The 12,285-nt window shown below is 37.3% G+C and overlaps 1 protein-coding gene across 2 annotated transcripts; it reads right to left on the minus strand.

The window, feature by feature from the left end:
- Nucleotides 1–683: 683 nt before the first annotated feature.
- On the minus strand, nt 684–11,484 carry GMNC (geminin coiled-coil domain containing). Of its 2 annotated transcripts, XR_014077788.1 has the most exons (6): nt 11,048–11,484; nt 9,300–9,474; nt 7,534–7,622; nt 6,559–6,675; nt 3,804–5,093; nt 684–2,559 (listed from the first exon to the last, which is right to left on the minus strand). XR_014077788.1 is itself a non-coding variant. In XM_081573463.1 (5 exons), the coding sequence occupies exons 1-5, from the start codon at nt 11,240–11,242 to the stop codon at nt 4,479–4,481; spliced, it is 1,191 nt and encodes a 396-aa protein (XP_081429589.1). In that variant the 5' UTR covers nt 11,243–11,484; the 3' UTR covers nt 684–4,478. The 2 variants fall into 2 exon arrangements, 1 of the variants encoding a protein (XP_081429589.1); XM_081573463.1 differs by having other exon boundaries at nt 684–5,093.
- Between the last annotated feature and the right edge of the window lie 801 nt (nt 11,485–12,285).

A 12,285-nucleotide genomic window follows, 5' to 3' on the forward strand; every position in this document is an offset into this window, starting at 1 on the left:
ACTAACAGTCGGACGACTGAGCGACTTCACTTTCACTTTTCCCTTTCATGCACTGGAGAAGGAAATGGCAACCCACTCCAGTATTCTTGCCTGGAGAATCCCAGGGATGGCGGAGCCTGGTGGACTGCCATCTATAGGGTCGCACAGTCGGACACGACTGAAGCAACTTAGCAGCAGCAGCAGCACATAACTGGACAATAGATCATGGGGTATAACTACCTGCTCTTCAGGTTCATACTGCCTATCTCATCCTGGTTTCTGCCAAACTTTTGGTGACTACTATCTTACCATTCCAGAATTCATTCCTAATCATCAGTTTTCCTTGAGACCAGATTCCTGACAGTATTAGTTGAGCACTTATATCCAGCCATATCTGAAGCACAGACTTTTACTTATGAAGGCTAATTATTCCCTTGCTTTGATTAAGCTTATTTAAGGTTTTTCTCTCCTTTATAGCCATGTTAGTTGAGCACATATTTCATCCTTATATCTTCCGCAGAGGCTGGCACAGACTACATCTGTCAAATGAGTGACAATTATTAGTCATACCACTATTTGGAAATTAAAATATACATTTTTCTATTGCCAAACTTACGGCAGAAATGAATACAGAAAACTTGTTCTTAGCCTGTTGCTCATTCAATGAAAATTTTTCTAAAATAAGTCCAAAAAGTAGGATTCAATTTTTTGTCATTTATTTATTTATTAGATATAAATTCATTACAAAATTGGCACATATAATTAAAAACATTTTAAATCATAAACAAATAAAAATCATTTAAAATATTAAGTGTTAAATTGTATTTTACATTTATAGAATATCCAATGTAAGAATTATAACTGAATGTCTGGTTATGTTCATGTAACAACAAATGTAGACAAAAATATGACAAATATGTTATGAAATATATCATATTTGTAACTTATAAACCAATTTTATTTGGTTTATTAAATTTTTTAAATGATGCCTTTAATATTTATCTTATGTGAATCTTTTGGTAAACTGAAACAAATGTAAATCACATGTCTTGACGTACAGGCAAGAAATAAATGCATCAAAAAACTATCACAGGTTAACTATACTCAATAGGTCAGTTATTGAATTGATTTATCATGCTTTTAAAAATTTTTGCTGTTTTCTTGAAATAGATCAGAGAAATTATTTTCACTGGTTAACATAGGTTTTTTTATTCAAAATTTTCAAAATTATAGTTTAGCATCACTGTAATGTTGAACACTCCCATTCATTAAATGTTACCTGCATAAGTAAATTTTGCAATTGCCTTTATTTTCTAGATGTTCGTGAGATATAAGTATGATTTATTTTCAGATGACCAGAGGACACTGGAAATGTCAGCAGTATTAAAAACTGATACTGGATTCTAATTTTTATGGGAGGCTGGGTAAAGAGTGCTGTACACAAAAAACACTTGACCTTTTAGGCCAGTTAACACCTGAAATGTATCCTGGATCAAGAATGAACTCTAAATGCTGAAAACATTGGTCTGGCCACACATACTGTACAAAACAGGTGCACATCAAATGAGTATGCTTAAAATCTAGGAGAAGAAAATGATATGCACAATATAAAAATTTTCATTGCAATCACAAAAGTGCTATTTAATTTTTATTTTGCACTTTATATTAGTAAAATATTAACTCTGGTTTACTGGATGGGCATAGTAAAACCATAAAGTTAGAACATATACTCAGGTGAGAAAAATTTCTAATTTTTTAAACATCAGCAAAATAATATTCTATACATAATTCAAGTGAATATCAAATACCTATAGATGTGACTGTGAGAATAAGTGGTAATGTCCTCCCATATAAGCCAGAGCAAGTTATCATTTACCACAAATGTGTTGTAATTTCTTTAAACTGGCCTGAGACCAAGTTTCATTTAAAAGTTATTACATTTTATGTGGCTTTGTTTTATGTACCAAATGTGCTGAGCCTGGATGCTTCCTCATAGTACCTAACACATGATAAAACACATAAAAATGCAAAATAATTATTTGTTGACTAATCAATTTTGTTTTACTGCTTGATCATCTAGACTTTCAAAATATATATGTTGCTTTGTTGATTCCTACAACTATAGTACAGTCAATTCTAATTCTTAAGTTTGTTATTAAAAAGATAAATTTCACCCATACAGGGAACAGATTCTAGAATGTAAAAGGAAATTTTTTATTTTGGATTTTGTTTTTAGAAAATACTATGTGTTCTATTTATTCTTAAATCATAAAATATTTAATATATTTGATTTCCCTTCACGGATTATGGAGAAAACTGGGTGGTAGCAAAACTTTATGACAAAGATTATTTGTTCACATCACCAAAATAAAGCAAAAACCAAACAGCAGCAACAAAAAAATGAAAGACATCTCTTAGTTGCAAAGAATTCCAAATAGAATACTCATGCTCTTACACTGACTATACAGGCAATTTAATGAAGGGCTTCCCTTGTGGCTCAGTTGATAAAGAATCTGCCTGCAATGTGGGAAACCTGGATTCGATCCCTGGGTTGGGAAGATCCCCTGGAGAAGGAAAAGGCTACCCACTCCAGTATTCTGGCCTGGAGAATTCCATGGACGGTATAGTCCATGGGGTTGCAAAGAGTCGGACACGACTGAGCAACTTTCACTCACTCACTCACTAGGCACTGACTGTACAGGCAACTTAATGAGGGCAGAATAAAGAAAAAGTTGGAAAGGCATTCAACATGGTGGGTTTTATTATCAACTGAAGCTTGGTCCCCCCAAAATAATAGGTGCACATCTTTGAAATGTAAAATATTCTAGAAAGGATAGGGAGCTTGAGGAGTTGGAAAGAAAAACTAGCATGAGCATGAAGAATATGTTTAATCTAAAGAGAGAAATCTTTTATGTCAATATTTCCATTAAATCTATGCACACTTATTTGAAAAATAATGTCTATATTTTTTGGATTCATGTTGTCACAGAATTGGAACAATTTAACCCCAAAATGGATTCATACCAGGAAAAGAATACTGTGATCATAGCAATGATTTCTAGTGTTAACTACAAATGGCTCATAATAAAAAAAATTATATATAAAAAAGTTCATCCAACATATCTACAGTGCCAATCAAAACTAGAGAATAGTGCCCCGGGATGACAGTTTTAGGATAAAGCTGATGGGACCCAGGCTCGATTTATATAATGTTAGAGATTATCTAGTCTGACTTCTATATTCTATAGCTCAGAAAACTGAATGTTCATACCAGGGAAGTAGCTTTCTCAAGGTAACAGCAGATGAGTGGGTCTAAGTCTCATGAGGGTACCCACAGCGTCTAACTTGTTCACATTTTATCACTACCCCATAGCATGATGCCTGGTACTAACTGTGTTGGTGTTCTACACCAACAACACCAATAGTTGGTGTTCTACAAAGATTTTGGGCGTATTGATGAATGAAAAAATTAACACATGAATGACTGAATGGATGAGTAATACAATGTCAGAGCTAGGCTAGACTATACTTCCAGGAATAGAAGTTTATCAGCATCTAAGCAGTTTAGGACAGTGATTTATTCTGTCACCACAAGCCCCTCAAAAAATGTTCTTGTTTGAGTCATGTTGGTTGCAGATACAATGCCAGGTGCACACAGAAGCTGATACACTATGCAGGCATGCATGCATGCATGCAAGTCGCTTCAGTCGTGTCCAACTCTGTGCGACCCCATGGACAGTAGCCCACCAGGCTCCTCCGTCCCTGGGATTCTCCAGGCAAGAATACTGGAATGGAGTGCCATTTCCTTCTCCAACTATGCAGGCAAGTAATTTTAATTATCTTTTATCTTTTAATTTATCAGTGTTGTTGCTTATTGGTAGAGTTATAGCATTTGAAGAGATATGTTAATTCCACCATGGGACACTCAACGAACTGTCTCATATAATGTTACTTATATTGTGTCTTCAGGAACAATGATGGGCAAAGATAGTTGTTTCAACCCCACCCTCAGATATTTGAACGCCTAATAGCAGGTAATTTGAGCAATTAAAACGCTCATTTCAAAAGCAGTTTTTAGAAATGAAGAGGAACAGGAGAGAAATAAAACTGAGAAGGTGAAGGCTGTGAACATTTAAACTGCTTGATGAAAGAAGAAAAGCTGTTAGACTTGTTATAATTGGAACAGCACATTTAGGTCTCAAAGGAATATTCAGACAATTGGAAAATACCTTTTCAAGTACAAGGCCAAGGGAGGGAGTCAACAGCAGGTGGGGGTGTGTAAACAAGTCAAATTTAGGTGAAAGAAGAGCAAGCATGTTTCATTATGGATTCTTGGAAGCCATTCCCTGCAGATTTAAGTGGGTAATTGAGAGTGACATTTAAAGTGGCAGGAGACCGTCTGGGCAATAGCTTGTGTTTTCCACATAGTCAGGTTCAAGTGCAAGAAGGGTCTTGTAAACAGAGTTCATGGCAGTCCTTTGTGATAGAAGAGGGGGTCACTAAGACTGCTTAGGGACCCAGGTAAACTTCCAGCCTCCCTCTTCATCTCGACGAACAAAAGCTTGTCCCTGGTGGAAGGAGTGCGTTTTCACATTACAGTGAGGGCTCAAGGATGTGGAAAAGGCCATCTCTGTCTTATTGGGTGACACATCAGAAGTATAGTAAGGAAGAGTTTTTAGTCCTGGAGGATTTGAAAGTTGAGAAAGGAAGTGAAAATCTTCACTGTGGCTGGCAGTGTCTTGCAAGGGGGTTGTTATATCACCTCCATAGTCAATTGGCAGATCTTCCCCAGGGGCATTGGGATAATCAATTGCTTCATCCAGAAACTGGGGAAATGTGCTAGTGGTCTGTCTGGCACGAGACAAGAGGGCACTGTAGTTAGCTGATGAGGTGTCATCAATGGTGTTGAGGTCTTTTAACCCCAGTGTCTGAAGAACCCAGGGATCCACAGGGGGTCCGTGTTGTCCACAGTTAGCAAATTCACTAACAAGACTTCTCTTGGCATTTTTATGATGGGGAATCTCAGGAGGAAAATGTCTTTGCTCTTTGGGTTTCCTCTTCCCCTTTCTGAATTTTCTACATGCTTTGGAGAACTCATCTGATGACAGCAATTTCTGGGGAAATAGTATTTGAAAATGCAGTCAATCACCCAACATCATTTTCTTTACTATCGTCAAATATTTACTAGTTAACATTAATTCCCTAGAAAACTTGAATAAATTTTTATTTTCTCATACAAAGCAAAACTGATTGGATTAACCTGTCTTTAAGTTAAAATCTATGATGACATGTTACCACTTAGAAATTCCAATTCATATTATTGTATTAGTCATTTAAAAGTTGAAGAGAGTAAATGATGTCTTTAAAATTTCAGTTCAGGGAAGTAATGATTATTGTTATTATGGCAATAACAACAACTATCATGTACTGAGGTACATGCATGATCTCATTTTATGTAGATACTATTGAAATCTTCTTTAATGAGGAAGCACATTAGTGACTTGCTAAGGATTGCACAACCTAGATTTAAACCTAAACCATCTGAATCTAGATTGAACCACTGATTAAAATGCTAGGGAACACACTTCCTCTAATTTTGCTAACTTTCATAGCACTCCCATGTGATATGTGTCATATTATTCTAAATCTTGCAAAATTGAGAACAAGAGAGAAAAAATTGCCTAATTAGTATCACTTACTGCTTTAATAACTGTCCTTTTTTACAGAATGGTGGCTGAAGATGGGAGCCTGGGCTAATAACTGTGAGCTATACTCTCTTTTCTCAACAAAGCAAACAGAATTCTAAAGAAACTAATATAGTGGGTTTTCTTCTGGTAAGAGTTGAAAGCAATATGATTGAATTAGATAAATAATGTAGCTTGCCTAGAAGTAAGATAAAGATTGATGATAAAACAATAATGGTAAGAGAATGGCAAAGAGATAATAAAAAAAATACAAAACCTCTCAAAAGGAAGAATAACAAAAAGGGACTAATGGCAAACTATCCATGAGTTAGAAACATTTTAAAGGGTAAGAACACAATGTTCATTAAAAGGTAATGTTATTGGCTATGTCTAATTGTCAGTTAAGAGATTTGGCTCCAGCCATATTTATAACATTTAGAGCTGGAAAGATTCTTAAAAGATCTTTTTAGTTCATCCACTTGCAAATGAACTAAATGAGGCCCCAAGTGAGAGACTGATTTACCTAAAGTAAAACAGATACTTAAAAGAAACCTGTGTCTCCCAGATCTAATTCCCACTTCAATGTTTCATCCATCTAACTCTATCTTACAATTAATTTCTGTTGTCTCAGCAACCCCCTTGACTGGTTTTTGATTCTTTAGCAACTCCTTTTGTAACATTATGGCTAAAATCTGCAACTAGATACTTCAGAGAAATGATACATAAACATTCTTCTGAAAGCACTATTTTTCTTTCAGAAAAATTCATCCATCCTATTGAAGAATTTCAAGACACATTGTTTCATACACTTCTTACATTTAATCAAGGACTTTTACTCAAATAGTCTTCTTTCTCACATCACTTCTCTGTCTGTATAAAGGGGATAGTCACATACCTTGGCTTTTTCCTCAAGACATTTAACTAGAGCAGAATTCAGGTATTGTCTGAGATGATTATTCTCTTCATGTAACCTAGCAAGTTCTTCTTCCTTCTGTACCAGAGTATCTTGGAGCTGCAAAAAGCAGACAATGGTGACGGCTGCTCCACTATATTGACTTTGTAACCTTATAATAATACCACTGACCCTTAACCTACTTAAACTTGATTATTATTCTGTTTGTTTTATGAACACAATCTCAGGGAGCCCTTGTCCTCCAAGGCGCAAATTCAGTCTACACCCACCTATTACCTGATTGTTCAGCTTTGTGCTCTGAATTTTTTTTATTCTTTGCAAAGTGTTTGGAGAGATTATATGACTTTTAAAATTGTAACCACAAGGGGATCAAGAAGGTATGTAGGAAAATGAGCTGCGTGCAACTGTTTAAATATAGAAAACAGTGTTTAGAAAGGTTTTGCTGAGCTTCTTCCTTGCATGTTAAAAAAAAAAGAAGAAAGGAAAAAAAAAAATATGGGTTGGATTCCCTCCATCTCAGATCAATCTGTTTGTATGTCCACAAGATTAAATTACTCTCAGAAATAAAAACAAAATATGGAAAATTAAGCAATCGTTGTAAGAATTTTTATAGTCATCATCTCTTCTCTAACTGATGAACTATTTATGACTCAAAAATACTATCACATTCATTATATCATTTGACTTTTCCACCAGCCCTCTGAGGTAGACAGTACAAATATCTCCATTTCACAGGTTAAAGAAAAAGAAGATTCAAGAGGTCATACAGCTAACATGTGAGTGTTTAGGGCTTGACTGCAAGTCTTTCTAGAGGGTTTTGACTTTGTTGTTATTTTCTGTCACACTGATCACTTCACTTTGACTTCTCCATGGAAGCCATGTGACCCTAAGGGACGATGTTGAGAATGAACTACTTGGAACATGGCCGATCTCAATGTTCTGATTATCTATACATACCTGCTTATTCCTGTAGAGCTGAGAGGAAAGCTGAGCCTCTTCCCATGAACACAAATTAGGAACAGGGAAATTCAAGTCACCTGATGGTTCTATGTGAAAACACAAAACGGATAACTGAGAAAATACAAATGCAGTTTTTGTGTAATAAAGAACTAACCAAAGGATTTCAGAAAGGCAGTAAGCTCAATTACGTTTCTGAAGTTAGCCATTGCCTTGACATGGGAAAATGACATATTTAAAGTTTTCAGAAGGGGCAGGCATGCTATGAAAGACAAATATTTAAAGGCTATCTGCAAGTGTCTACAGAGGTCAATTTTCAGGAGATAAGAGTTCTTATCTGCATTACTAATTCATGCAAATGTTTATTGGCCCCACCCTCAATTAGGCCTACATCGCAATTCCACTATGTTTTTGAAGTTTTTATCTTATTTTCTAAGCTGTAGTGCTTAGGTAATATGGTGTTTGTCTCTAGAATCTAATCCTATTTTTGATGTTACCATTTTTTTTTTCCCAGATGAAAATCTCTGCTTATCAGTGAAGTCCGATGGAGAGTATCTATTCAGAATTTTATGGAATAGCACTTGCTATTTCAAAATAATTTGAACTTTTTTTCTCTGAATAACTCAATGAAAATCTCAAAACTGTACTAAAACTCATATATTTCAAATGTCATTACCTGTATGTTTTATGCTTTTTCAAAGTTTTTGTTTTTTCATGTTTGACAGCAAATTATGCCTACCAATAAGACTGCTTGGGCATGCTAAGTTGGTTTATTTTTATTTTCTTTTCCTGAAGTACAGTTTGGAATCTTGATCACCTCTAAGTCAACTAAAATATTACTGAAATAGTTTTTATTAAATTGGAATGATGGACGAGATAGGAATAAAACTTTATACACTCTTTGGTTTCACATTCTTGGGCATTCTGTTTTCTTTGTTTCTTGTGGTAGAAAGCTAAAATTAAATAATTTCCTTCCAGACATATAAGTGTGTTTCAAAAATTGGGGGCTTTTTGCTTGTGTCTTTCTTCAAATCCAACAAATTCATGTGGCAGAAATAGCACTACAGATAAAGTATTCTGAGGTGTCTTATAGTTATTCCAGAAACTTGAGTGTTGATACAGAAAATTTGTTTAATATTTATAGACACTGTTTACTAAGCCCCACGGCAAAATTAATGTGTCAGTTCCCATAAAAGTTATGCTCCCCTCCAAAGTTGAAGTCTTCTTTAGGCAAAATGGGATTTTTTTCCCCATTTATAAGGCACTATTCATAAAATTTCCTTTTTGAAATTAAAGATTGTTAGTATTTTTGCTTGCTTCTCTCTCATTCCCAGGGAAATATTCCTTAATTAAAACAAAACAAAAAACAAACAAAAAAAACCACCACAACAAAAAACTTCTAACTAGTATCTTAATTCCCAAAGCATTCACTAGTATTGTTTATGTAACTTTGACCTAGACCTAAACTTTCTCAATGACTTGGAAATCTCCAAGAACTGCAAAGTATACATATTATACTTTATGTATAGTATATTATGGAAGAAATACATATTATCCAGTGGGCAAGGAGTAGAATCCCATTTTCACTATTTGGCAAGTACAAAAAAAGCAAGTTATTTAGGCTGCAAAATACAGGAGTCTTTGGGCTTTCTTAAACCTTACCTATCGTTCCTTCTACTACAGAGTTCCAGCCCATAATGCCTTGCAACTATGAGTACTGGGAAAGGGCTTCAGATCTACCAGCAAAGCAGAAGAGCAGAACTTACCCTGAGCCTGTGGTGCCTGTTGGGGCTCTCTGTTGTCCAGGAGACCAGCAGCCCAGAAAGAGACCCAAGTCTCCGTGGAAACGTCAACACTAGATTCTGACGTTGTAGCGGAATACGGACAATTATAGCTCTGGCCTCCTACAAAGTACTGGTCTTGGCAAGGCAGAACGGTGTTCTGTAAAATTCAGTATGTAGGTTGGTTGGGGGTGGGGGGGTTGTCCCAAGAGATGTGGTGATGGGCATTTGGAGGGGGGAAAGAGTGGGAGAAAGAAGCAGAAAATACATGCAGTGAATAAAACCAGTAAAGATGCTAAGTATAGATCCCAGATTAATTTTGAGTGATCCAAATATAATTACTAGAAAGGAATCAGCTTCTTGGTTTATCCAGTACTTCCCTTAGGTCCTCTCAGCATAGAACAGGCTAGTATTGGATGGACCAAATTTGTAAATATCTAGGAGTATTCTTTGTTGCTATGCCTCAGTCATCTAACAGGCTACCCAAGATCTAAGCAAAAGAAAGTCGACTTAACGAATGAATCATGTAAGAACTATTTGGCTCTTTCTTGCAAATATCTTAGTTATATTTCTAATAACCTTAAAAAACTTAGAATGCTAGGGCTGGAATGGATAGAACATACCATATACTCTAACTTTTAAATTTTAGTTTCTGAATCATAAACTTGCTCCACTCCTCCCTTCCTCTTTCCTCTCTTCCTCTGACTTTAAATGCTATTGGATCCTCTTGAAATAGGTTAGTTAGGAAAGACAGCAAGCTCTATGTAGGTCTCTCCATCACCAGGTCTCAATGTCTTTCCAAAGTTATCTTGCACCACTAACTGTCTGGCATATATCCTCTACTGTGTTCTGAGCCAGTGAACACCCTCCTGTCCCTGCCTCCTCAAACCTCAAACACACAGTCTTTCCAGATGTCCAGTCAGGGGCAGGTATGCAGCCTCCCTGGGTTAATTTGTACAACAGACCATTCCTAATTATTTGTCAATGTTTAATCAGGTAAAAGCCATTCATTTCATCAGAGCCTAACTTTGGACAAACTCTTTTTGACCACGACAAGTCTTTTGTTGACTTGTGAACTTTCTTGGAAATAGCATAAACAGAGAGAAAACAAATAAGAAGAGGAAAAAAGAAAGTTAAGTCAATTAAGTCATACTTTGTTAACATTCCTAATAAGTTAAGTTTTGAAAAAGTCCAGTCTTGAAGCAAGTCCAGCGTGGGCATTGCAGACCAAATAAATTCGGCCAAAAGTTTATCAAGTGCTATTTTCTTTTATTCTAAAGGCATGTTTGCAGGCTCTTTCCCTGAGGTTATTATTGGAATCAGAGCTGTGCTATTATGCAATTGACACCTGAGAAGAAAACAAACCCTAAATAACCCCTAGCCTCAAGTTCAAGTGTTTGCAAATATGTGCATAATCTAGAGGAAGAGGTGGAATGAAAAGTGAGTGCAGGTGTAAAGGAAAAGTTGGGAGAAAGTCCAGAATAGAAATAAAGGACAAAAGGATGAGAGAGGTTGAGAATGAAAGTGAGAGACAGAGAGGCAGACATAGAAAGCCAAGAGAAGATAGCGGAGAGGAAAAGGGAGATGGAGCAGCAAAGAAGGCCCGTTTTAATTGGCAGGTAGCAGAGAAATCTTGTTTCCAAGGTGGAAGAAATTCCAAAGGCAAAGCTTTCTGGTTCTCAGAGCGCCCCCGGTTTCGCCAGGGAACTAGCTAATGCCAGCTCCTCACTTACCATCTTGCCCTGGAAGAAGGCGCTGAGGAAACTGAGTCCACTCTTAATTTTCAGATAAGCGGGTGGGAGCTTTAAATGGGACTGAGGGGAGGAGCTAGGAGAGGCGAGTTCTAATCTGCAGGAGCTCCCGGTGACGAGCGCCGCCCTCTGATTTGGTGCGAGGCTGTCAGGCTGGTGACGTGAGTCAGGAGACATCCAGCCAAAGCCCAAGTCACTGGCACTCTCGGCGACCTGCTCCCCAGACCCAGGATCAACGGCTAGGGGTTCCGGGCAGTGTGTTCAAGGCGGGCCCGCGGCGCTCCGGGTGTGCAACGCGGCTTCAAAATCCGCGCGGATGCGGACTCGCTGCGCGTCCCACTGGCCCGGGCATCAGGACCCGCGGTGACTGCGCCGCCCTGACCGATGGGGCGCACCAGCTCCTGCCCGCGAGAGTCTGCAGCTGCCAGGCGGGGCGGGGCGCACAGGTTGGCCCCAGAGCCAGAGCGTGTTGTCAAAAAAAGTCCACACCAGCTTCTCAGGCATCAGAGCAGCACTTGGGGAAGCCTTCTGACCCCCAGGTGAATAGTGCTCCTGGGTATTCTCTGGCTGCTTGGTAAATATCAGCTTGCTGTATGACATTGCTGATTGATTGGCTTTTTCCTACTATTAAATATGTCTCATTTTCCCCAGCTTCTGAAGTGGGTGTGAAATGTGGAGGTGATCTATATTCATTCTAGAAAGTAAGCTTCAGGGGAATAGCCTTTTCTGACTATTTTGTTCACTGCTGTCTCCCAAACTCCCGGAACAATTTCTAACATGTAATGAGTGCTGAATAAAGAATGAATTAAGCTATAAGTTTGGAGTCTCAACTGTGTCTCTGTGTTGGTTTTTCTTCACAACTACTATTATATAGACTAAATTAATATAATAAAGAAAATTTAGTGTGCTAATATTTCTCAATTAGAGTGTTCTATTTCTGCCATTTTTCCTCTTGCATTTTATTCTCACCATTCCTATGATGTTATATTCAGAGGATAAAAACAAATAATGTCATTTTTAAAACTATTCATCTACCACTAATAATCAACTCTTGTTTCATCTGCAAGGACCCAGGAAGTCAGTACTCTTGTTGTCCCTGTTTCAAAAGATAGTGAATAAAGCACTGAAGTTAAATTTGACCAATGTTCACACAATTAGAAAGTGGCAGACTAGAGATTTGAACTTCTGGCTCCCGCATCTATGCTAATTATCATAATTAT

Source organism: Giraffa tippelskirchi, chromosome 2 (genome assembly GCF_054371585.1).
Source record: "Giraffa tippelskirchi isolate mGirTip1 chromosome 2, T2T-mGirTip1v1.2.pri, whole genome shotgun sequence".
In the NCBI taxonomy this organism is placed as follows: Eukaryota; Metazoa; Chordata; class Mammalia; order Artiodactyla; family Giraffidae; genus Giraffa; species Giraffa tippelskirchi.

Bases quoted from the DNA above. Each gene is read 5' to 3' on its own strand.
- GMNC (XM_081573463.1), bottom strand. From the start codon at position 11,242: ATGTCTCCTGACTCACGTCACCAGCCTGACAGCCTCGCACCAAATCAG. The intron at 6,676-7,533 runs GTATGTATAGAT...TGCTTTTTGCAG, and splicing joins AGCTCTACAGGAATAAGCAG to CTCCAAGATACTCTGGTACA. The intron at 5,094-6,558 runs GTATGTGACTAT...CTATTTCCCCAG, and splicing joins GTCTTGAGGAAAAAGCCAAG to AAATTGCTGTCATCAGATGA.